Source organism: Manis pentadactyla, chromosome 1 (assembly GCF_030020395.1).
Source record: "Manis pentadactyla isolate mManPen7 chromosome 1, mManPen7.hap1, whole genome shotgun sequence".
NCBI classification, from domain to species: domain Eukaryota; kingdom Metazoa; phylum Chordata; class Mammalia; order Pholidota; family Manidae; genus Manis; species Manis pentadactyla.
Window position 1 is genome coordinate 164,446,154 of NC_080019.1, and position 26,597 is coordinate 164,472,750.

The following is a 26,597-nucleotide window of genomic DNA, read 5'->3' on the forward strand; positions in this document are numbered from 1 at the left end:
ACCTTCATTTTCATCCCAAATATTGGTGACTCTTAAAGTATCTGTACTTCCTAATAGTTGGCTCCATGGCCTCTTTCTTCAGCTCCAGCTGAAGCCACCCAGGTCCTCATCTCTGAGGCCTTCATAGCATCTGGCTGCTCTCACCCCAACAAGCCTCTGTGGTCAGCCAGCCAGCCTGCCAGGTTCCCATCCTCAGTCTCACACGTAACAGCATGTTTAGAAAGTCACAGCCATGCAGGTGACTTTGGCTAGCCACATATTTCTCCAGGTCTTGGCATAACTGGCTCCTCTTCCCCATCATTCAGGTTTCAGCAAAGGACTCTTTGAAAGACATGGGACCTCAAACAAATATCTCAGCGTCCCTCCCACCCAACTCATTTCCCATTTCATCTCAAAGGATTTCCTTCATAACACTTGTTACTCTTGCCCTGTGTGTAGCTGTGTACTTGCCTGTCTTCCCAGACTACATTATAAGCTCAGTAAGCGCAGGGGTCTTGCCCTTCTTGTCCTCTTCTCCTTCCTTAGAACTTAGAATAGTAGATATTAAACAGATATACACTCAATGGAAGAATAAATGAGTACATATTTTGCATTACTTACAAATTTTATAAATGTGTTCTTTATATTCTTCAGGCCTTTGATATCTATTTGGTCTTTTGTTCTTGGCTTAGGTCAGCTCCCTCTTCTATTTGTCTCAGCAGGAGTTGTAAACATTTTCCATTTCTCAGATTTCTTCTCTGAATGTCGTTTACAGTCTCTCTTACTACTGACCTTTTCTCCTCTTTCACAGAGAAAATAGAGTCCACTAGAAATGACTCCTTACTCACCTATCCCCTGACTTCACTCCTTACCCATCTTTTCCACCTCCTTTCCTATGTCAGAGCAATAGGTGTTACTCCTCCTATTGAAGGAACTTGCCAAGTTTATACTTAATTTGATCTTTCATTTTCACCTGTCAATCACTTGTTCCTTGAAGCTGTGGCCGTTTCCATGACAGCACTCACTATTTCAAGTCCTACTTTCCTAATTTATAGTTGATGTCCCTCCATTATTCTACCCTCAAATATATGTTCTCTGGGCCTTTTAATTTCTTTCTGTATCCTGGGCCTTTCTCCTAAACTCTGAACTCGTATTTCTGACTATTACTTGACATCCATTTAGGTATCAACAGAATCTCAGTTTGAGTGAGTTCAAAATGAAGCTTTTGCTTTTCTCCTCCAAACCTTGTCCTCCTGCATCTTCCCTTTCTCAGTAAGTGGCAACCCAAACTTTCAAGTTGGTCAGACCTGAAACCCTGAATATTTCTTTTGTTTAAGTCTCACATCCACCCAAAAAACAAGAATTATTTAGCATTGGTGGCAGGAGTGTCATATATCAATTGTAACAACCCTCAAATTCTCAGCTATACCTTCAAAATATATTCTCAACTTGATCCCTTCATAGCAGCTTCCCTCCAACTGCCTTGACAGTCACCACCGCTTCTAGTACAGATCGCTGCATTCTGCCTGTCGTGGGTCCCTGCCCCTGCGCATGCCCTTCTATGGTGCATTCTCAGCAAAGCAGCCAGAGGGATCCTTTCCAGAGTGTAAGGCCGGACATGCCACTCTTTTGCCTCATGGGGACAAGGAACCTGTGCTCTCACTGCTCTGTCTGCATCGCCTGGAACAGTGCCTGGTCCACATCAGGTGCCCAGTGAACAGTGATTGAGTAAAAGTATGAAGTCAGTGTAGCCTCTTTGCAGTCCACATTAAGTGATCTCATCTGCACCCTTAGTCTTACCACCTCCTTTACATTGGTACCTCAGCTGGTTATCCCAGCTGAGACTTCTCTGCTGAAGAGCCACTTCAAATTCAGCCTTCTCAATACTGATCTTCCTGCTTTTCACCAGATCTAATCTTTCTCACTTGAGAAAACTATTTTCTGTTGTGTATGGAGGAATCTCGCCACTGAGCCTAGAAACACTCTTCCTTTTTCAACCTTTAAATCCAGTACATGCCAGTGACTTCCGTTTCCACCTTTAAGTAGGTATTGTCTCTGTGCTCACCTCTCCATTCTTGTTGTTACTACCTTGATCTAGCCCTGTCCCCTTTCTCTCCCGGACAGCTGGAATAAACTTTTAACTGGCTTCACGACTTTTGGTTGCTTCTAGTTTTGCTATTATAATTCATGTTCTAAATTGCTGACAGGATTTACCTTAAAATATAAGTCTAACAATGTCTTCCCCCTGCTTAAAGTCACTCATGGCTGCCCATTCCATCCAGCTGTGGTTTCCATACCCCAATTTGCTATTAGTGTTGACGTATTACAAAGTATTACTTGGCCCCTAGTGAAAGAAAAATTTGACTCCAGAAAATTTAAATTTTTCTTTTTTTGTTTATTTATGTCTTATTTATGTATGTATTTATTTGTTTATTCACTTTTTGGTTAGTTAATGAAATAATTGTAATATTAGATAGCAATTAAAAATATTTTTTTGATGTTGATATTTGGCAAGATAAAAAAGTTGACAATCTGTATTGGTGTCCCCAAGGTTTATTGGTTGGCACAGTCTGAAACCACTTGTTTACAACATGAAATTCATGTTGTTTTACATGACAGAGCACATTCTTCATGAAGTGGCCCATAGCTTCTTCTGTAGCCTCATGTCCTGGATCCCTGTTCTAATCTTTTATATAGCAGTGCTTTTGAAGTGCCTGCCATTGTTCGAATAAACCGTCAAAACTTAATCCTTTCTAGTTCCCCACTTCCCCCCATTGACTGCCTGACACATTCTGATTCATCTTTCAAAATTGAGCCCAAACAACACCTTTTCTAGGGAGACATCACTGAGCTTCCACCCACCTAGTGCTTCATTCCTTTTTGTAGTCATACTGCTTCATGATTTATTTGCTTATATGTCTTTCTACCTCCCAAAACATGAGCTACTTGGACCAGAATTTTGTCTTATTTATGTCCTTTTCATCTCTTGGCTTGAGTTTTATAATTTAGTAACTAAATCAAAAGTTAATTTTTTTGAAGGGAAAATATAATTACTTCCTCAACCTACATAATACATATTTTATGCCCATAGCTTCTTAGTTTCAGAATGCTAAATAAATATTCCTTGAAAAAGCAAGTCATTATTAATGAGGAAATGTTCCAAGTCATTGTTCCTCATATACCTAATGAGGAAAATAAACCTGTAGCCTTTACCCTCAGCAATGATCCCTAATGTATTTTCAAATCAAATAGCTAATGACTTCAAGATTGTTCTGTACTGTTTTGTTTGAAGATAATTGGTGGCTAATTAAATCACAATACTTAATTTAAACTTGAGACTTTTTAAAAAATTACAAATTGAATTAAGCTAGTGATTTGTCCTAGAGTATGTGTCTGTAACAGTTGTCCAATAAAGATGATATAAAAGAACATGGTTGCTTTATCATAGGGTTACCAGTGGAATGTGTTGTGTTTTCTGATTCTTGTCTTTGCAAAGGAAGGAATTGGAGAGACTAAAAAGCAAGAAAAAGCAGACAGGAATTTATTGGGTTAAAGCAAAAAGTACACTCACAAGACAGGAAAGCAGGATGTCTAGAAACCAGAAGTAGCCTCTCTATTAGGGTTAGATTGGCTTTTATCTTTTCTTAGGATGGCAGGAAGTCCTGCCCTTAAGTCCTTTGACTGACAGGTTGATTGACAGCTTTAGGTTATCTAACCTTTTGCTCAGTGCCCAGGTAGTTTACCCATAGTTGTACTTAAGCAAAGCCCATGGGGGACCAAAACCATAATGCTAAGTAGATTTAGATGTTATTTTAATGAGGTAGCATTACTTTTGGACAAGATCTTCTACAGACCTGGTGCCTGACTTGTAATCAGGGAAGCTCCTGTGATCCTGGGCCTCTTGACAATCTAGGTGTCCTTGACTGTCTGGGCCTCTGATTAGCTGTGTGTCTTTGGCTGTGGAACTGGGCTTACGGGTTAGTCAGGGCAGAGTTTCTCTTGGTGATGGGCTGGCCCCTTTCTCCTGCTTACGTCTAACTAACTGCCCACTGTAACAATAGTGGTCCTCAAAGTGTCGTCCTCAGAACAGCAGCAAAGACACCAGAATATCAGCAAAGACATTCTGACCTACATAATCAGAAACTTTGGGAATGAGACCTAACAAACTGTTTTAATAAGACCTCCAGGGATCAATGCCCACTCAAGTTTAAGAACTGATGAACTATGTACTACAGACTAACAACTGCATCAGTCCTACATTTTAACCATGAGACAAATTAAAGAAGCGTTCTGGACTTCTGTTCATGATTGCACTGTTTCCAAGAACTGTTAAAGAATTTTAGCCTTAGAAGATACTTAACAAGCCTAATGTATTCTGAGATTCTGTCATCAGAGATGCACTTGAAGAAATTTAATCTGAAGCCATGTGCAATAAGTGTTGAAAGAGATTAAAAGCAGCAGAAGACTAGTCCATAGAACAGGGCAGTTGCAATGGGAATTACACAGATGGAATGTGCAGGATCAGTGCTTTGAAGAAGTTTTTGAAGACCTTGAATGAAGTGTTTAGGAAAAGGGAGGATTCAAAACTGATTTAGAAAGTTTAAGCTTAAGAGAGTTTATTCTTATCACCACAACATTTCACATGGAAACTTGATATTTATAAGCCTGAAAAGTTACTATGTAGTTCATCCTTCAAATAATGTTAAATGTCTATTTTGATTTTTTACATTAGGAGGCTCTACTTGTGATGTGTACAAAAACACTGATTAGTCTATATAAATTTTTGCACATTATTAGCTGTAAAAAAGCACTTTCCAAATAGGAGACAGAACTAATATTTGTGTATTTTATGTGGATACTCTTAATCTTGAGACCCACATGCCAGAGAATGGGTTTACTCATTCACTCAGCAGTTAAATACAAATGTTAAATCAGACATTGAGCTAGGTGCCATGGTTGTAAAGCTAAATTAGAGAACTTCTGTCCTCAAAGAGCTCACTGTTTAGTGAAAGAAAAAAATGTAAGCAATTAATACACTGTAATGTATGCTGTAATAGTGCTGTGCACAGGTTGCTATAGAAACGAAACAGAAGAATACATCATAACTTGGTTAACAACCAATATCAGTGGTTGATGGTATAAAAAAAATCAGATTTTTTTTCAATTTGTAAGTTAAGAAAAAATAAAATTTGAAAATCAAAACTTATTGTTAAAGCGAAATTGTCCAGGATGTATTAAATACCTGGCTTTTGTTTTGGTTGATAATAGGTTCAACTTCTTGGGGCTGATGGCCTAGAGCAAGATGTTGGTGAGACCGAAGATGACGAATCCCCAGAGCAGCGAGCCCGGAGACCAATGAATGCATTTCTCTTATTTTGCAAGCGCCACCGCTCCCTAGTACGTCAGGAACACCCCAGGCTTGATAATCGAGGTGCTACCAAGATACTAGCTGATTGGTGGGCTGTTCTGGATCCAAAGGAAAAGCAGAAATACACAGACATGGCCAAGGAGGTAGGTTACAAAGACAGGGTTTTATGGTAGCTGTGAGCACCCAGTCAGCAAATATGGAGTCCCTACTGAATTTCTAGCAGCATGAGGGTGAATCCTGAATCAAGGGTCAAGTAAAAACATAAGAGCTTTCTTCCTGTTCCTGTATTCCAGGTCCATCCTAAGAAATGCTGGAGGAGGTGCCATGAGCAATCTATTGCCAAAAAGTTTTTTTCATTATATATATATTCCACTGATTGATACAGGGGATTTATTTATGAATGGCTATTTATTTATTATGATTTTTTAAAATAGTTTTTCTAGGAACCCAGTTTCTGCTGTATGAAAGAATGCCCATGATAACGATGACAATCTTAGGTTACTCTAGTTATGTCATGGGAAAGAGTCTTGATCTAGTTCAGATACTAAGTAGTTTTGTGACCGTATCTAAGTTGATCTCTGGGTCTTAGGGTCTCAGCTTCTTAATATTTTTATGTTACTTGAATGAGGAAGTTGGGCAAAAATTTGTGTCCCTTCCAGCTCTATAAAGTTTTCTGATTTTGTAATAACCACAAATATCAAGAAATATGCTTTGATTTCTGTTCTGTAGGTAGTGCATCATGAATATTCAAAACCAGTAAATGAATGAGTGACAGTGGAGCAGGATGTGATGTGTGCATGAATCTAAAGAGTGTCATTGGTGAGAAGCATTTTGATGCAGGGAGGCTGTCTTGCCAATGGGTTTCAGCCCTGGGCAAGTTCACTATGGATTCAGTGAAACCAAGGAATGATAATGGAACATTCTTGGGGTGAAAGGGTTTATTACCTGGCTTATTCTCCTGGTGATAGGTCGAGTGCCAGAATTATGTCTGCATCCAACAGTCTGCAGGTCTGTAATCCTCATTCATCTCTGCCTCCTCCCAGAGCACTGGGCAGAGCTCTGTATATAGTGACTCAGTCAATAATAGCTTAATGCCTATGCGAGTGGAAGCAGTAGCCTTGGAGCGGGCCAGTTACCTCATCAAGTAGTTTAGGTTCAGGTGAGGATCCTGGCCATAGGAACCTTCACTCTCTCCACAGAGGCTATTCGCAGAGGTGGGTCATTAATCAATTCCAAAGCGATAGCAGTGACTACAAAAATGGTATACTGGTTTGTTTCTAAATTCATCTGAAATTAATGTGAGTTCATTGTGCATTTAAAAATGTGTAATGGATTTGGCAGGTAAGGGAAAACAAAATAGCATTGTGGTTAAACTAGAAAAGGAATAATTCTAACATTATTTCTTCACTGTTGCAGCTCACATATAGTCTTGATTCATGAAAATCCCTGCCACTCAAGTATTCGGTTAAGTTCTATGAAACATGAACCAGCAGGGAACAAAATAGAGTTTTAAGTGACACATTTTATTAGACATCTCAGTATGTGGAAAAATAATTATTTCAATTGCTGTGGTTTTATTGAGTTGTTTAACAAGCTAACATGGAACATAATAATTTCTTATGCAATGTTTAGGGAAATTTGAATCCCTAGTAAATGATTAGCATAGTTACTATCTAATTAACGATCACATAAGGCTTCAGAAATTGCCTATTGTTAAAAACAGGATTTTAACTATGTAGAGCATCTGAAAATTTAAAATCAGTCTAGTAACGTAGATGATTTTAAATGTTTCAATAGATTTCCACTAGCATAACAGTAATTAACAATAAAGCTTTCCCATTAAATAGCCTTAGATTCTTTCATAGTCATGCTTATATGGTAAAATAAACAATTATCCTGAAATCTCATAGGGAACTGCGTTAGCTGCTTATAATTAAACACTTGAGTTTGTTTTTGGATAACATGCAGCCTGTCCCAAGTATATTGTTTGCCTTTTCTTGAATATTGCTAATTTACAAACCCAATAGGTGGCTACTTTTAAGAGGAGGCAGTATTATTTTCACACAGGAAATCCCTTACTAACTTAATTGTGGTGCTGTAATGAAATTTGTTAAGGTGGCCCCCTGCAGTCTACTACAAGTGGAAGCCATAACTGGATCTTCCACCTTACAAATTGCCTTGTTTATGGTCGCTCTTATGAAATGTTGTCTCATTTCTAGTGCAAAATGTGGAAGGTTCAGCTACTTTCAAAATCATTAAACAACTAGTTTCTAGTCATAAGTGATACTTGTTTCAACTTACTTATTAAATGGTTTCAAAATTACATTAAAGTACTGGTAATTGTGCTGGGTCTTTCTGTGTTAATATTACAACCTTAATTGGGATGTCAGTTTAATCAACAAAAACTTAGTGGCTTCAATGTACTAGGTCTTGTGCAGGTTACTAGTGATAAGTGAGGTCTCAGTCCCTCAAGATCCCCACCCCAGGCAATAATTTTAAAACAATTTTGTATGTGTAAACTTCTAATTTTAAACCCCAAATTTAAAATGGATTCTCTAGTAGAAAAAAAGACTTAGGTCTTTTTGTTTAATTCATGTGTAATTGTGAAATGAATGCTTACATGATACTCAGCCAATATCTATTCTGCCATTATCAGTTGAATGAGAAATACTTAATTTTTTATTCTCTTTTTGTTTTAAAAAAAATCATTTTAAAAACAGAAATGAGTTACAATTAATACAACTTGGAGATATTTTTTTTTACCTATTAAAACTATGACCGTCTCTTGCTCCTGATTATCATCTATTATGTACGTCTGGTGAGAGGAAGCACTTGTTTCGGGATTTGTTTTCAGTTTCATGAATTATTGCCTAGGAATAATTTGCAGTGTTGAAAAAAATGGTTGAATGAGGAATTCATTTTCTCTGATGAATCTCATTAGAGCAATAACTGGTTATAAGTAATTTTTAAAATACTAGCATAAGGATATAACCTGAGTTGCTTTTTCAAATTCATCAGTGTATGTGTTGTTACAGTGTTGTAGACGCTCACGGGTTTTAATTTCTGCATGACTGTCTCCTGTTAGGGGATGTAGAAGCAATATTGCTTTTCCTTTCAACATCTTTATGTAGTCTTACAAATACAGGAATACAAGTCTGCAGTTTTGCCTAGAATATTACTGGTTCCTTCCTCTTGTCACTTAAACTATATAATTAATGAATTGAAAATCAATTTCAAGGATTACATATCTTGACCTTCACATAGAGCAGTCAGTGCAAAGAAGAGGGGAGGATCTGGAAAGTTAAGGCAATTTTGAATGACCTTTGTAAGCCCGTCCTCCCTTTTTTGTAGGATTAGAGAAAGGCAGAAAGAAGGCATGCATGCATTTATTGAGTGATTCATTCATTCCAGGCTTGATGTTTTACATAAGCACAAACATGTAAATCCAGTTATGATTGTCCCCATTCTGTAAAGCAGGGATCTAAGGTTCTTTGGAGTTAGTATCTTGACCCTTCATACATTTGTGGAGCTGGGGTTCTCTTGTCTGTTTGACTCTAGCACCCTTATAATTATCTGCTGCTCACTTCAGATGCCTGCAAAAAAGAAGATATGATAAGTATGGCAAAAACGGTAAGAATCAAAAGTCATGGGAATTATGGGAAAAGTCTGTCTATGCTGGGACAGGCCGGTAGGGGGTGTTTTAGAAAAGGCTATGAAACTGATTTAATCTGGTGTGGGCTTTGGTAGAGGATTCAAAAGAAAGGCAAGCAGGAACAAGAAAGTTTGTTTTACCCCAAGCCTAAGGTTGACAGTAACAGGAAGTGATGATGAAAAGGCAGAAATCATTTGGGACCAGGCTGAAAAGTTTGGAGGTTCAGTTGTACAGCATTAAAACAGGTATGTCATTAAATGCAACTTAAAGAAAAACTATGATAGTCCTTTGTAAATGTTGGTACCTGTTGTTGTCAGTACTCTAGGAAAGATTATCAGCACCACAAAGATCCATGGGTTTTTTTGTGATTAGTTCTTTCTCTATATTTCTTCAAGATAAAGTTAACCTATTCATTCCCTTGCTTTGGTTTCATCAGAAATGGATTGTTTTCCAAAGAAGATATATTCTCATTTTCTCACAATTATAACTGGAGAATTTTTGTTAACTGTCACATGTCATGCATGCTTTACAGAATCTGTATTCCTGAAGCATGCTCTGGCACCTTGCATACTAATAAGTAGGCATTAAATCAGCATCCTTGAGAAACAGGTATTACACGTAAGTGATTTCCAGGTAGAGAAACTTTGCTGTTCCTTAAACACTTTTTACTTTATATAATTAAAAATTATACATATTTCCATACTTAAAGTATTCAGAATGCCTTTGAGTTTTTTGTTTGTTTGTTTAATTTCAACCCACTACTTCCAAGCAAGAATTTTGTCACATTCTGTAATTTGATGAGAACTTTGTGAATAATTGAGTTATAATCACATTTTTGTCTGTATATTAAATGATTCTTTAGTTTTGTTTTTTAAATTTCCTCATTACTTTCCCATGAGTCTATCTTTCAAGTCCACCCTCAGCTGTCAATTGACATTTCCCTGTTCTTGTCAGCCACTTTCAGGCATCTCCAATGAATTATTTACTCTCTCTCTATTTTTTTTTTAATATATCTTAATTTTCTGAGTATGTCTTAATTAGGATTCCCGCCTCCACTTTTATAGGATGTGGATAGTACAAAACAAAATATTTGGGCTCCATGTTTCATAATATTTCTTGTTTCTAAGACCTTCTACATTCTTGTGCCACAGATATCATGGCATTCTTACTGCATTAAAAAAAAATTGTATGTTTATTTTAAAAGGTTGATAATCAAATTTTGAATATTGCTTTATTCTGCCCAGGGTTCTACGTAAACATTTAACTCATTTATTCCTCAGAATAACCCCATTATTTTCTAAAAGCTAAAGATAAGGACACTGACGCCCAGAAAAGTTAAGTGACTTATCCAGGGAAGCCAGCTAGTAGTAGTAGTAAAGGTTGGGTTCTCATACTTTGCCTTCTCAGGCCTTTCCAAGCTTACCCATCTGTAAAATAGCAGTAAAGATGCCTGCCTTTACAGGTGGAAGTGAGATGCAAGTAAGGCACTGCATGTACAAGCATTCTGTAAAGGTTAAAACGCTATAGAAATGTTGGTTTTATTGTTATTCCTGATAAGCAAAGTTATTCTTGTTTTGTTTGATACTTTTGTACCTAGTGATTATTTAATATTTTTTTGTTAGAACTTGTTAACACAGTGAAGGGCTACTGAAATGCAAAATTAGTCTTTGAAACAAAAGAATCAATGAAACTAAATATATCATGTCCAACTTGGCAGATACTGTCCAGTGTAATTAACCCCTAACAACAGAGATACTCAGTTAATTGAGATGCTCAATCAACTGTTGATTTCAGAAATAGCAATCCATTTGCTAATTGTTAGTAAATACTAGCATTTAAATATTAAAATTAAATGAAATTATAAGGACTTTAGATATCACAGCTAGTGATAAAAAATAGACCCTCATAGTGAGTGATATATTGAGAACTTAAATGGAATTTCTTAAAACTCATTTTGGTATTGTTTTCAGTTGTTAATTTTTAGGTTGATTAGTCACCTAATACTCCAGGATCCTGTAAGATGTTACTACATACAGTTAATCCTGATTACTTTGGAATTTGTAGTGGTTCAAAGGGATGTAGATAAAAGCTAACTTTTACAGTGTTTATAAAATTGCCAACTCATGCTGTGAACTATTTTGTAAAGAGAAAGCTTAAAGTGTTTAAGGAAATTACTAAACCTAAGTGTACACAATTTTTTAAAGAAAATTTAAGCATTTTACAATTCAAATTATTATTACTTTTTTAAACAACTTTTTATTAAGGTATTATTGATATACACTCTTATGAAGATTTCTCATGAAAAACAATGTGGTTACTACATTCACCCATATTTTCGATTCCCCCCCATAACCTATCGCAGTCACTGTTCATCAGTGTAGTAAGATGCCACAGAGGCACTACTTGTCTTCTCTGTGCTACTGTCTTCCCAGTGACCCCACACACACCATGTGTACTAATGATAATACCCCTCAATCCCCTTCTCCCTCCCTCCTCCCCCACCCTCTCCCACCCCACCCCTTTGGTGACCCACTAGTCCCTTCCTGGAGTTTGTGAGTCTGCTGCTGTTTTGTTCCTTCAATTTTGCTTTGTTGTTATACTCCACAAATGAGGGAAATCATTTTGTACTTGTCTTTCTCTGCCTGGCTTATTTCACTGAGCATAATGTCCTCCAGCTCCATCCATGTTGTTGAAAATGGTAGGATTTGTTTATTTCTTATGGCTGAATAGTGTCCCATTGTGTATATGTACCACATCTTCTTCATTCATTCATCTACTGATGGACACTAAGGTTGCTTCCATATCTTGGCTATTGTAAATAGTGCTGCACTAAACATAGGGTTGCATATGTCTTTTTGAATCTGAGAACTTGTATTCTTTGGGTAAATTCCTAGGAGTGGAATTCCTGGGTCAAATGGTATTTCTATTTTTAGTTTTTTGAGGAACCTCCATATTGCTTTCCACAATGGTTAAACTAGTTTACATTCCTACCAGCAGTGTAGGAGGGTTCCCCTTTCTCCTCATCCTTGCCAGCATTTATTGTTCCCTAGTTTTTTCCATGCTGGCAATCCTAACTGATATGAGGTGATATCTCACTGTAGTTTTAATCTGCGTTTCCCTGATAATTAGCCATGTGGAGCATCTTTTCATATGCCTGTTGGCCATCTGAATTTCTTCTTTGGAGAATTGTCTGTTCAGATCCTCCGCCCATTTTTTTAATTGGGTTATTTGCTTTTTGGTTATTGAGGTATGTGAGTTCTTTATATATTTTGGATGTTAACCCCTTGTCAGATATGTCATTTACAAATATATTCTCCCATACTGTAGGATGCCTTTTTGTTCTGCTGAATTGTGCCTTTGCTGTACAGAAGCTTTTTAGCTTGATGTAGTTGCATTTGTTCATTTTTGCTTTTGTTTCTCTTGCCCAAGGAGATGTGTTCAGGAAGAAGTTGCTCATGTTTATATTCAGGAGATTTTTGCCTATGTTTTCTTCTAAGAGTTTTATGGTTTCATGACTTACATTCAGGTCTTTGATCCATTTTGAGTTTACTTTTGTGTATGGAGTTAGACATAATCCGGTTTCATTCTCTTACATGTAGTTGTCCAGTTTTTCCGACACCAGTTCTTGAAGAGGCTGTCATTTCGCCATTGTATGTCCATGGTTCCTATATTGTATATTAATTGACCATATGTGTTTGGGTTATCATGTTGTGAACTATTTTGTAAAGAGAAAGCTTAAAGTGTTTAAAGAAATTACTAAACCTAAGTGTACACATTTTTTTAAAGAAAATTTAAGCATTTTACAATTCAAATTAGTTAATGTGTAGATCTATCTATTAATACATTTTCAGAAATATGATGTTTACTTATGCAGATCCCTACCTACTTTTTAAAAATTACATTTTAAAAGAAATTCTTATTTATTTTATATTAGTGCTAATTGGTTAAATGGACTTCTAATTGTCCAAATTAAGGAGTAAAACTGTCCTTTTTAAAAAGTTTATATATGTTGCCATAGTAATATATACAGCCAATTTAGGTAACCTTATCTATAGGCAATTTAGTTTTTCCTTTATGAATCTTACACAGTAGAACCAAACAATTCCACTATCACTTATTCAAGTCACCTTCTGAAGTATATAATTTTTATTGGAGTGGCTTTGTCATGACAGTCTTGTAGGTTAATGTATAACTTAAAATGTTGTTCTTTCAAAACCGTAAACTTAATTCAATGTTCCACCATTTAAAACAGTCTAATATTCTTCAATTAAAAATATAAGAATAATTCAAATCAGATAGTGCTATCAAGTCTTAGTATCTAAATAATAATTTAAAATTTGGGTTGAATTTCCTAGAATGTGAGGAAGTAGCAGATTAGTGCCTCTTCTCAAATATCTTCTTTTCTTCTTCCACTCTTGTATAATGTGATTTCTGCTTGCCAGTGTGAAAAGTAAAGCTGTCACAAAATTTATTATGTTAGGGGTTCACTGAGCCCCCTGCCAAGTAATAAAATTTTTTAAAATGTGTTATATCTCCTTTTAAAAAATCTTATGATTTCCATGTAATCTCTCCTCCACAGTTCTAGTAGGCTTTACCACCACGATGAAAGTCTTACATGTTTGCACCAGAATGAGCTGTCTTTATTTATATAGATACACATTTCCAGGGAACCTTATTACTGGACCTCACCAGAACTGCCTTTCTATTTCACTCTGTTGAGATCTAAACTGTAATAATGGCTAGAAATACTACTGGACTTTGGCACCCCCCTCTCCAAATTGAAACAAGCTATTGGAGACCAGTTGTTAAGTATATCTTCCATTAACATTAGGTGCTTTTTAATACCAATTTCCATTATAAATGATGGGAAAATTGATTAACATAAGAGAGTGTTGTTTTTTGGTATATACTAATGCCATTGTCATATGTGAAGTAGGCAAAATACTGTGATAAAAGATATGTATTCCAGTATCATTATACAGTTACAGTGATTTATTATTGTTAATGAATTATGGTTGGGGTCTGAGAGAAGGGAGCCAGTGTTTAGCACCTTGTATGAATCAGTAACTATCTGTAAAGTAGATTCACTTAGATTATCTAATCATTGGAAGTTTGCAGAAAAAAGTTGGAAGCTATGAAGTGAATTTTTATGTTAATGGAGATCTTTGACAGTATTTTAGTGAGAGGTTGCTTACCTAAGAGACAGGACCTGTGATTTGGAGGATAAGAGCTTCCTCTCCCACTCCTACCATGAAGAGTCCCTCCCTGGGGATCTGGCTAGGTGAGTCCTGTCTTTGGCCCTTTAAATCCTGTAATAATGGAGTTTTGCCCAAATGCTTGACTAGCATGCTAATAGTTTTACACAGCCATTTGCTTCAGACTATAATACAGTTTTTTCATTTATCCCTTACTCAGCCTTCTCTTAATCCCTTTCCTAATAACCTCATCACAACAAATGATTAAGCCTTTCTGTTGTCCTTACAGTTAAATCAGAGCAAGTGATAGATGAGGTACTCAGTTCCAAGGACAGATAGATAACCTCACATCCTGAGGCTCTTCCTGCCTCCGCCTTCACTTGGTATTCTTACACTGCTTGTGGTGACCTGTGTGTCTCTATGTGAATTTATGGCAGTTCCATATAAGCTTTAAATTCCTTAAGGACAAGGACTGTGTGTTACTCCTTTTTCTGTTTCCCACATTCTTAACTCTTTTGTTCAATATATACTTGACTGAGCTAATGAATGTTGTTCTGGCATTGAACATTTACATCAAATTTAAGGATCTGCCAAGTTAATATTGTGACACAGTTACAGAGTATTGACCCTCATAGTGAATTCTCAGTTACCGTTTTCCATAAAACTCCACATACTCCAGGCCTTTCTCTTGTCCTCTATTCTTCAACCCAGAGGTAGCTTCCCCTTTTATAGATCCTTTGCAAAACCATTTTTCATGCCTAAGCCTCAAGAAGGCTTATGGGCCATGTGTTAAAAAAAAAAAAAAATGTGTGGTTGATTGTGGATTGTAAACAATTAAAAGGCAAACACTTAAATTTATGCTCTTTTCTTCAGTGTCTAACTAATGTCTGTCATGTAGTTGATGCTCACTGTATTGAGATGCAAGTGGGTGGGTAGAAGTCAAGAGAAAGACAAATGGTCATTCTGCAGTGACTATCATTCCTTTATGTTCAGCACAGCCCCACATCCCAAGTTAAAGCCTCCAATAGGATCAACAGTGCTTTAAAAATAGTTGCTGCTGGAAAAACTCATTCAGAAAGGTGACAGTATTATTTCCATTACACTTACCTGATTTTCACCAAAGCAATTTTTAAAAGATTCTTAGCAAAGGATGTGATACCTTACTGGGAAAGAACTTACCTAACAGATCATCTTTCCCAACTGGGATGTTCTTTTTAAAAAACTTCCAAAACTGACCCCCCAAATTTTATTTCTCATAACAGATGTGTTAAGCAATATGGTTGAATGTCTTTTGTCACTTTATAGAGTGGTGACCTTTGTCCAAATGACTGTTCATTTGACAAACCCAGCCTGTGTGCCTTTTACTGGAACCCAGCAGTGATGCATGTGTCTGCTACTTCCATTTTCATCTCACTTACCATTTGTCACTTTCCACCTCCAGACAGCAGGGAAGGCTATTTGTCTGCCTCAGCCTAATCTGTAAACCCCCATGTATGTGATACACTGGAGTAGGGTGTCTCTTATATCACATTGGATACATCCAAATTTATTCTGCGGGGTAATGGCAAATTCTAGTTTGGTTCTGGCCTTGCATCTCATTTTAATTATTTTTGTAAGAAAAGTGGAACTATACCTTACATTTTTTAATGTTTACCTTCCTTCTACATGTATGTACCCATCTATCAATAGGCAAATGTATAGCTTTAGGTTAAAAAAAAATTTCTTCTGAAAATTTGAGTTGAGAACATTGGGATAATTCTAAACCATTTATATTACCATTACATTATATTATCTGCAGTACAATTTTCATTTATATGATTTAAAGTTAATGATGGAAAAAGTTTATTTGGATTATATATACTTACACCAAGGATGAAAGAACCTTTTTTCCTATTGGGTTAAATACGAAGCTATTTGCAGCTTATACTAAATTAGTTAATTTTGTACATGGAGTGACCATTTTAAAAGGCAAGCTATGGGATTGAAAGAATTCTATTAATTTAATGAAGTGTCCAGCAGTAATAACATATAATAGTTGAAGAATACATGGAAAAAATATTTTCATTAGCTGGAATAACTTTTGGTAATATATAATGAATACAAAAAAATTTATTTCATTTAGTTTTATTATCACAAAAGGAAAGAAGCCCCAGGATTGGGACAAAGGATTAGAACAGAAAGTCACAGAAAATAAAGGAAAAAGGGAGATATTGTCAGTGAAGGTTGAAACCTCCAAGTAAATATGTAAAGTTTGCAATGAATTAATTGAAGTATCACACATCATAGCACTCAGCATGTCCACTTTGCACTCACATGTGCTCATTAGGAAACTCCTAGGATGTTGGCAGGTGCAGCTACACTCTATATGTAGATGGAGGAATTGAGGCTGAGAAAGGTTAAACAACTAGCTTAATGACCACAGCTCTTTAATAACAGAAGTGGGGTTTGAGCCCAGGTCATCAAACTCTGCATCTAGGACTCTTTGCTCTATATGGCCCAGTGTCTCCACATAACTGAAAAGTTATACATCAGTTTTTCCCTGCTTTCTACAACTCCAGATTTTGGCCCATTTATTCCATAATTGGCTACATTGCTCTTAAGTTTGCCTGCATTTGCCTGACTAGGACGTCAAAGCACAAATTTATTTTTACCATGCTTACCAAATTAAGCAGTGTGCAGAATCTGGCTCTGGCCCTGGTATTGGCTTACACTTTGAAATGTGTAGCTGATACCTACTTGATAATAACTAGTCTGATCGCTTTTTCTATAAAAGAGTTTGGTTTTTTGGCTCATTTTGTTATTTTCTTTTTAAGATTCCACATATCAATGAGATCATACAGTATCACACTGTACCTCACTGTTTACAGTAACCCGATAGGCACTAGTGGTGTTCTTAGTTTATGGAAACTGAGGCTGAGGCCCAGAGAGGTTTGCATTCTCCCTTCTTGGTCACCATAGCTAGTACTAGAGTTTGGACTCTGATTTTTCTCTCTTTAAAGCCCTTGGCTCTTTCCATTGTAAATAACTCCCTTGCTCCACCAAGGCCAGAGAGCCTTTTGTATGCTAAAAAAATTAAGGTCAAAAGATACTAAATGTGCTGCCTTTGTACCCTCATTCCAGGAATGAACTTTCTAGCAGATAAATCCATGTTGATCTCTAAATCCCTGAGCTGAGATTGTCACTCTTCTGTAAGGAAAGGAAAGCCACAGAAGTTACTGAAACTATTTTTTCACTGATTGTTTAATTGGGGGGGATGAAGTAAAGGCTATTAGAACTTCTTCAACCTATATGTTAATTAAAATCTGTTGTCTATTCTTTATAGTATAAGGATGCATTTATGAAAGCAAATCCTGGCTACAAATGGTGTCCTACCACAAACAAGCCTGTGAAATCCCCAACACCCACCGTCAATCCACGAAAGAAACTATGGGCCTTCCCATCAGACTCTTCAAGAGAATTTTCAAGCCCCAAGAAAGCAAAGACTGAAGAAATGCCTCAGCTTAACTTTGGAATGGCTGGTGAGTTCAGGCACTAATTCTACCTGTTCTTTAAGGACAGGGCAATATATTTAGATAGTATTTTTAACAAATAAGAGAGAGAGGGGGAGGAGCAAAACTTAAACCCCAATATGCAGCAATAGCAAATATGTAGCATATCTTAAAACTTTGGAACATGGCATACATAGAATGTGTATATATAATTAAAGAAAGGAAGTATGGACCAAGTAATTATACATACATATATGTGAATTCCTGGCATTGACATTATGGAAAAGCAGACAGCAATATGGTGACTGTCAGGAGCTCAGGGAATTTTGTAATGTAACAACGTAGCGCACACACACACACACACACAACTATATAAGCTATCCCAGTAACCACCCTATTTATATGGATACATAAAAAGCCATAATTATATAAATCATCTGAGACTCTAAAACACTGAGGGCAAGAATATAAACAACTCCATTACAAGTAGATGGATCTGAAAGCTGCTTCTTAGTGGGAATTCCTATCCTACCCTCTCTTCTCCCCCCATTCCTGTATGGACCAGGCAAATTAAAAATTCCAGATGGTCCCATTTCTTATGGGACCTTTAATACTTTTTGGGTGGTAAAGAATGTTGAAGCATTTATTACCATGAAATAAAGTATTTATATTCACCCTGCAAACGGCTCTATCTTCCCTGGCTACTCCAATGCGGTAATCAGGAGGCCAGTTTTCCAAGATGAAACTGGGAGATTGGGCAGGGTGGAAATAGCAGGGTTTATATTGAACTATAAGATTCCTATTGCATTATTACTATCAAATTTTCTTAAAGGTAAGAGCATTGAACCATTTGTAGTGTGGAAAACCTGGGAAAGGAGATTGAGCAGTGTTTTGATGGCAGTTCATTTTTTTTCCAGTTTTACTGAGAAAACAATTGGCATATATCTGCTTTATAAGTTTCAGGCATCCAGCATGATGGTTTAGTTTAACTATATTGTGAAATGAATACCACAATAGATTCATCTAACATCCATCTTCTCACATAGATACAATAAAAAGAAAAAAGTAAAAAGTAAAAAAAACTTTTTTCCTTGTGATGAGGAAGCTTAGGATTTACTTCATTAACAACTTTCCTATATATCATATAGCAGTCAATTTATGTGATATCATCATGTTGTACATTACATTTCTAGTACTTCTTTTATCTTACAACTGGAAACTTGAAATTTGACCACCTTCCTCCAATTCCCCCTCCCCCACTCCCCACCTATGATAACAAGTTTGATCTCTTTTTCTATAAAAGAGTTTGGTTTTTGACTCATTTTGTTATTTTCTTTTTAAGATTCCACATATCAGTGAGATCATACAGTGTTTGTCTTTTTTGTCTTATTTCACTTAGCAAAATGCCTTTGAGGTCCATCTGTGTTGGTACAAATGGTAGAATTTCCTCATTTTTTAAAACTTAATAATATTCTATACACACACACACACACACACACACACACACACACACACACACCACTTCTTCATCCATTCAACCATTGATGGACACTTAGGTTGTTTCCATGCGCACATGGAACATTCTCTAGGACAGGCCCCATTAGACCACAGAAGGAGTCTTAACAAATTTAAAAGGGTTGGAATCATACCAGGTATCCTCTCTGACCACAGTGGCATGAAACTAGAAATCATTAACAAGAGAACTGGAGCATTCATGAGCTCCTGGAAATTAACACTCTCCTGAATAACCAATAGATCAAAGAAGAAATCAAAGGGGAAATTAAAAGGTTTCTTGAAACAAATGAAAGTAAAATCACAACATACCAGCAAAAGCAGTTCTAAGAATGAAGACATGACAATAAATGCCTATATTCTAAGCAAGAAAGATCCCAGGTAAACAATACAACTCTATTCTAGAAGAAACTAGAAAAAGAAAAACAAATTGAGCCAAGGAGAAATAAATTAGAGACCAGAAAGACAATGAGCCTTCCTGTCAGACTCTTAAGATTTGGTTCTTTGAAAAGATAAACAAAATTGGTAAGCCTTTAGCTAGACTAACCAAATTAAAAAAAGGAAGGACCCAATTCACCAAAACTCTTAGAAAAAAAATCACAGGAGGGAACATTTCCAAACTCATTTTACAAGGCCAGCATTATCCTGGGGGAAAAAAAAAAACATAGAAAAAGACTTACTAGAAAACTACAGGCCAATATCCCCTGATAAATATAGATGCAAAAATTCTCAACAAAACACTAGCAAACTGAATTCAGCACATTAAAAAGGACCATATATCATGATCAAATAGAATTTATCCCTGGGATACAAGGATGTACAAGGATGACTCAACATATACAAATCAATGAATGTGATATACCACATTAATAAAATGAAAGAAAAGAATCATATGATTGTCTCAATAGATGCAGAAAATATATTTGAGAAAATTTCACATCCATTTATGATCAAAACTTTTTAACAAAGTAGACATGGAAGAAACGTATCTCAGTAAAATAAAGGCCATATATATATACATGACAAGCCCACAGCTAACATCATAATCAATGGTGAAAGGTTGAAAGCTTTTCCTCTAAGGCAGAAACAAGACTAAGGTGTCCACTGTGATCACTCATATTCACTATAGTATTGGAAGTCCTTGCTAGAGCAAATAAGGCAAGAAAAAGAAACATAAGTTATCAGAATTGGGAAAGAAGTGAAATTGTCTTTATTTGCAGATGACATTTTATAGAAAGAAAATCCTAAAAACTCAGCCAAAATATGTTAGATTTAATCAGTAAATTCAGTAAAATTGGAGGTTTCACAAGTATAAAAACCAAATGAGTATTCATATTTGAACTGACTGTTTATAGTTCATAATGCATGAGCAAAACTGAAAGTTTCTGTGATGACTGCCCTTGTACTGTTCACTATGTAACTTATTCATTATGTAAGAATTTGTTCTCCATGTAAGAACTTGTTTGTTATGCCTCAGAAGATTGGAGACTGATGAAAATTAGGCTTGGGGTGGATTAATGATTGTGCATTGAGCATTGACTCCCCTATACAGAATTTTATTGTCGTTAACAACCATTTGATCAATAAATATGAGAGATGCCCTCACAAAAAAAAAAAAAGGACAGACTTCCAATGGTAAAATAAATAAGTAACCGGGATGTAATGTATAGCATAAGGAATATAGTCAAGTTATTGTAACAGCTTGGTAGGGTGATAGCTGGAACCTAGAATTATGTATATAAATGTTTTATCACTGTGTTGTACACTTGAAACTAATGTAATGTAATACTGTGCGTCAACTACCCTTCAATAAAAAAAATAATTATCTAAAAAAAAAAATTGGAGGTTTCAAAATTAGCATATAAATCAGGAGCATTTCTATACACTAACAAGGAATTTTCTGGAAAAAAAAAAAACTGATCCCATTTATAATAGCATCAAAGACAACAAATACTTAGGATAAATTTGACCAAGTTGGTAAAAGTTCTCCACTATGAAAGCTACAACACATTGATGAAAGAAACTGAAGAAAATACACATAAATGGGAAGGTAGCTTCTGTTCATGTATTGAGAGAATTAATGTTGTTAAAATGTCAGTACTACCAAAGCCAACTATATATTCAGTGCAATCCTATCAAGATTCCAATGGAATTTTTACAGAAGTAGGAAAAAACACTCCTGAAATTTATATGTAACCACAAAAGACCCAGAATAGCTAAAGAAATCCTGAGAAAGAAGAACAAAACAGGAGACATCACACTTCCCTATTTCAAGTTATATTCTAAAGCTGTAGTCACCAAAAATGTATGGTACTGTCATTAAAAACAAACATATAGACTAATAGAACAGAAGCAAGAGCCCAGAAATAAACCCAAGCTTATATTGTCAACTGCTATTTAACAGGGGAGCCAAGAATACTTAATGGGGAAAAGGCAGTCTTTTCAATAAATGTTGCTGGGTTAAGTGAGTGGGTATTCAAATGTCAGTGAATGAAACTGGGCCCATATCTTACGCCACTCATAAAAAAATAACTCAGTGGATTAAAAACTTAAGATCTGAAACCATGAAACTCCTAGAAGAAAACATTGGAATAAAGCCCCTTGACATGGATCTTGGTAATTCTTTGGACATGTGCGCTAAAGCACAGCACAAAATGTAAAGCAAACAGGTGGGACTACATCAAACTAAAAAGGTTTTGGACAGCAAAAGAAACCATCAACAAAGTGGAAAGACAAACTATGGAATGGAAAGAATATTTGCAAGCCATCTATCTGGTAAGAGGTTAATATCTAAAATATATGAAGAATCCATACAACTCAGTAGCAAAAATAAATAAATTGTGGGCAACAAAACTGAGTAGAAATTTCTCCAGAGAAGATACATGAAAGCCCAACAGTTACATGAAAAGATGTTCAACATCATTAATCATAGGGAAATGACAATTAAAACCACAATGAAATATCACCTCACACCTTAGAATGGCCATAATAAGAAAGACAAAATGCTGGGATGGATGTGTAGAGAAGGAAAGCTTATTGGTGGGATTGTAAATTCATATAGCATTGTGTTACATTATGGAGGATCCTCCAAAAATTAAGTATAGAACTTAATGGTTCAATGTGTGATTCATAGTACAACAAAATTTGTGGTATATCATATATAAACTCTCAGAAATGCAGTCTAACAGACCGGCAGCATTCTGGGGAAACGAAGCTTCAGGTGATTATTGCTTAGATGTCTGTAGGATGATTCCAGGTTATCCCCCAAAATGGTGCTTCCACATATCCCAGCAGAATCAAAACAGAGATATGTCCTTCTCTTAGCTGCCACTTTGTACAATTTTAGCTTCAGCCTGATCGCTCTTAGTCTTGGTGAGTTCTCTCGCTTTCCAGATTATATTAATTAGAATGATTCACAGAACATCATATTATTACAGTACGCCTGATCCTTATTTTTAATTGTAGAGAGATCACTAAAATTAAAACTGCATTTATTGAGGACTCATATACACTAGGATAGGTACTGAGTTAGGCATTTTCACATATGTTATTTCATTGCACATCTGAACTTTAATTCATTTAAGACAGGATTAAAGAATATAATTTGCTTATTGTCTATAAAACATTCCTTATTTAGATATAACCTGTGTTATAGATCTACCACTTGGCTGTTTTTATTTTGTCTTTCTGTTTCTATCATTTATTGAAGGAAGGAAAAGAGACACCTTCAGTAATACACAAAGGATTCATTTTAAATCTTGAAAGTATTTTAGGGAAGGGTCTGACTATACCCCTAAGATGTAAAATGTCAAAAATACATCATTGTTTAATTTACATTTTTTTTGAAAGTTTTTAAGAAAGATTAGTTGAACAGAGTGCACTAGATTTGGAGGCCTATTTTAAAAATTTCTCTCTGTTCTTTAGTTCCTCTTAGAGCCTGTTTTTTTTTTTTTATGAGCCCTGATTTCAGAAGGCAACAGTAACAATTTGAGAATAACAATCTCAAACTTTTATTTAAAAGACAAGTCTAGCTTACTTTTGTTTAAAATAACCTATCTAAACTACAATAAGAAAAGAAACATCACATTAGGAGATAATTCATGTTATAAACAGCTGTGGTATTGAGGAAAGTGTTCTGTTGGTAGGACCACAGTAGTATTTGAAAGACTCACCAAAGTGTGAGTACTAAGCACATATGCCAGGTTATTGCTGAATAAAAAATCTTGAGATTTTCTATGAAAAGTCATGTGTGTTTCTTTTGGATTTCTAGTCTAGTCTTTGTACGTATTCTTTCTCAATTCTGTAGGTTATAGGTACTTACTGACTGTAAATTAATGATTCATTTGTTATTTTTATTTATTTAGATCCTACTCAGATGGGAGGCCTGAGCATGCTGCTTTTAGCTGGAGAACATGCTCTTGGCACACCAGAGGTAAGCCAGTCCTTCATCCCACTCCACCCTGCTCACTCTGGGACTTGAGAACATAGCTCATTTGTGTACTTTTCATGCTGTTAGTTCTGCAGTTTCACTGTTCATAGCTCATGAGCAAACTTTACTAACTTTGCCTATGTGTACAATATATTGTGCCTTGAGAGGTGGTATAAAAAAGCCCAAAAGGACACAAACACAAGTCAGATGCAGACTTTGAGGTTCTATGAAGCTAGGAGAAAGAAATGTATAGATAATTAGCGTTTGTCATGACTGTGTCATGGGCCTATAGGATGTGCCCTATGTTCATTCTCTCTAGTCATAACATTCCTTGCTTTTGTGATGTTCTCATTTAGACTTGACGGTGAAAAGATCCAAGTTTAAAAAGCATGAAACTGTCAGTCTTTCTGGTCCTGAGTAAATCCAAACTCCTGTTTTTGAAAATCAGAAAACATGGCATTCCAAAATGGTTTTATTCTTTAAAATGGAAAATGAAAAACACCCAGACCCTCATGGCTTTGGTTTCATGATCTTTATTCCCTTGTATAGTTATTGGACTGCTTTTACTAGATATTTTTAGGTATGGTTTTGATGGGCAGGTATTAGCAGTTAACCATGCATAGTTTGCATTTGTTGAATTCCTCTATTTTCCAGACCCATTTAACAGAGGCCAGACAAGTTAACCTGCAGGTCATGTTTTTTTTTCCAAGTATTCGAGATGGAAATTTCTTAATCCTCAACTAGAGTTGCTATTTAGGATAGAATAACAGTAAGCTCAATTCTGTTGCAGATATATATTTTTTTACTTTTTTTAAGTTGTAAGTATGCCCTACAGATTACAACTGAAACCTATTCAAATAGTGGTTTTAGAAGATAACATATAAGGTATCACAAAAGACTTTTATTATTTATAGCTTACATTTGGTAACTTACATAGCTTATAGTTGTTGATCATATGTTCTTTGATTGCATTCATTTCAGTGAAGCAGAAGAATGTGTAAACTGGTGTACTTGTATTTACATTGTATTAATCTTTAGCAGAAAAAGGTAAACACGTCACTTCGTGCCTTCACATACTTCCTATTCCTCATGTTTGTACTTCCTAATACAATAGCATTCTCGGGCATCATTTCACTCTTCTAACACATGACTGCTACCTAATGGCAGTTAGACTAGGTCTCAGGTATAGAGTATCCCAAGCATGTCCAAAAGGTGCATGTTGTAATAGTAATGCACACTTGACCTTGCAACACAGTCTGACTCATGATTTCTGAGAATGCACTGTATTGTGAAAGCATCATCTTTTCTAACAGATTAGATTAAATCTATTATCATTCTTTTTAGCCTTCAGAACAAATATAAACAAATAAGATCTCCAGAACTTATAGACAGATGAAAATACTAAAGGAAAGAATAATTTACTTTGCTTAAAGTTTGCTTCTTGGGCTCTGAAAGTAACTAGTTCTCCTTCTCCCCGCTTTTAGGAACAACAGAATTTTCACATAACCAATTTAAACAATGTACTGGTCAACCTTTTATTTCTGATGAAGGGGAAACAATTTGAGAATTCTCAAGCTAAAAAAAACAAAGAAAACCAAATGACTTAAAGTGAACCATAGATGAGAAAGGAATCTGTGGTAAATAAAAAGTTGCCGGCATTAGGTCTTTAAGAACCACCTCTAAGAATTCAACTCTTCTTATTCTCTGCTTTCTTTTCAAGAGATATTTAGGGCACTATTCAAACTTACCCTGAGATCCTGTAACAAGAAAGTAGTGCAGGTTGTATAAAATAAACCTGTCTAAATATAATTAATTTCAAGAGTTCATGTCATATGTATCTGTAGATTTCACTCAGCACCTGATTTTTTGTGCAGTTGTTCTCATTCCAAATATGTAGACATGGACATAGAAACTGTAGGGACCTATATGCATAAGCAGATGATGAACATAAGACAAATGTAGTAAATATGTGCGTAAACATTTTCCTAAGAAAATTATCAGGATAATAAAATGAGAGAGAGAGAAATTTCATACTTCTGACATTTAGAACAATTATTGTAAAGTCTGTTTATATTATTAGGTAGAACCAATCAAAGTGACTTTTCACAAAAATTCTGCTACAGAGAAGATCTAATCATAATGGCTTTTAAAAATGCCATGACAGAATTCTTATTCTGAAATTTTATTTTTAAAGGGAGGAGATTTTGCCTTGTTCATTAACCTGAATCCTAACCACATAGAAGAAGTCTGCAAACGCCTTTTTTTTAAATGTAGGAATTTTAATACATAATAGAGTTTGTTTGTTTATTTTTTAAGCAGTTCTAGAAGGTAGAGAGGTTTGCTGTAACTGAAATAATAAAATCCCAGATTAAAAGCGTCTTTGGCCTAGAGTATTTCCTAGATCTTACCTGGAGTGCTCTTAGAGTTTTTAGAGAAAAATTAGGGGTTCTTGAGATATCACTGGGAAAATAATAACAAAATGTTTTGAGTTTTCCCTTTTTTCTGAGCCTTCCGATTAACTCAGCATCAGCCAAAATAGTTTAATGGCATTATTAGGTCAACATTTTTATATGCTACTGTTACTGTAACTTGAATTGTGGTAACTCTGTGTCTCTGATGAGTAAAAGGGATGAAATTTGCATTTACAGTTTGCTTTGGTTCTTTTAGTTCTCACGTAAGGGTTAGCCTTAGATTTCCTTTATACCCAGAGTACATTGAAATTGATTAAATACTTGGGATAAATTTTAAAAAGCAGTGTTTGTCATTAAAGAATTTATGGGCTGAGGGAGCAGAATACATATGTTGAACAAGACAGCCATAAAGGAGTGACCCCTGGCGCAAAATGTGCACTGAGCTTGTCTTTGCTGAGACCCAGTGAAAGAGAAGCATTTAGGAAATAACCTCAAAATAGTGAAGGAAATGGAGAGGAAATTTTAGCAAACGAATTGAAATCAGAAACTAAACAGAAGTTGTT

General features: G+C 35.7%; 1 protein-coding gene across 1 annotated transcript in view; it reads left to right on the top strand.

Annotated features, from left to right (window-relative positions):
* Nucleotides 1-26,597, top strand: part of BBX (BBX high mobility group box domain containing) — a 260,911-nt gene that overhangs the window by 155,007 nt on the left and 79,307 nt on the right. Inside the window, exons 5-7 of the mRNA XM_036930771.2 lie at nt 5,248-5,490; nt 17,517-17,712; nt 23,559-23,626. Coding sequence (XP_036786666.2) covers nt 5,248-5,490; nt 17,517-17,712; nt 23,559-23,626 — 507 coding nt within the window. The remainder of the gene's footprint in view (nt 1-5,247; nt 5,491-17,516; nt 17,713-23,558; nt 23,627-26,597) is intronic.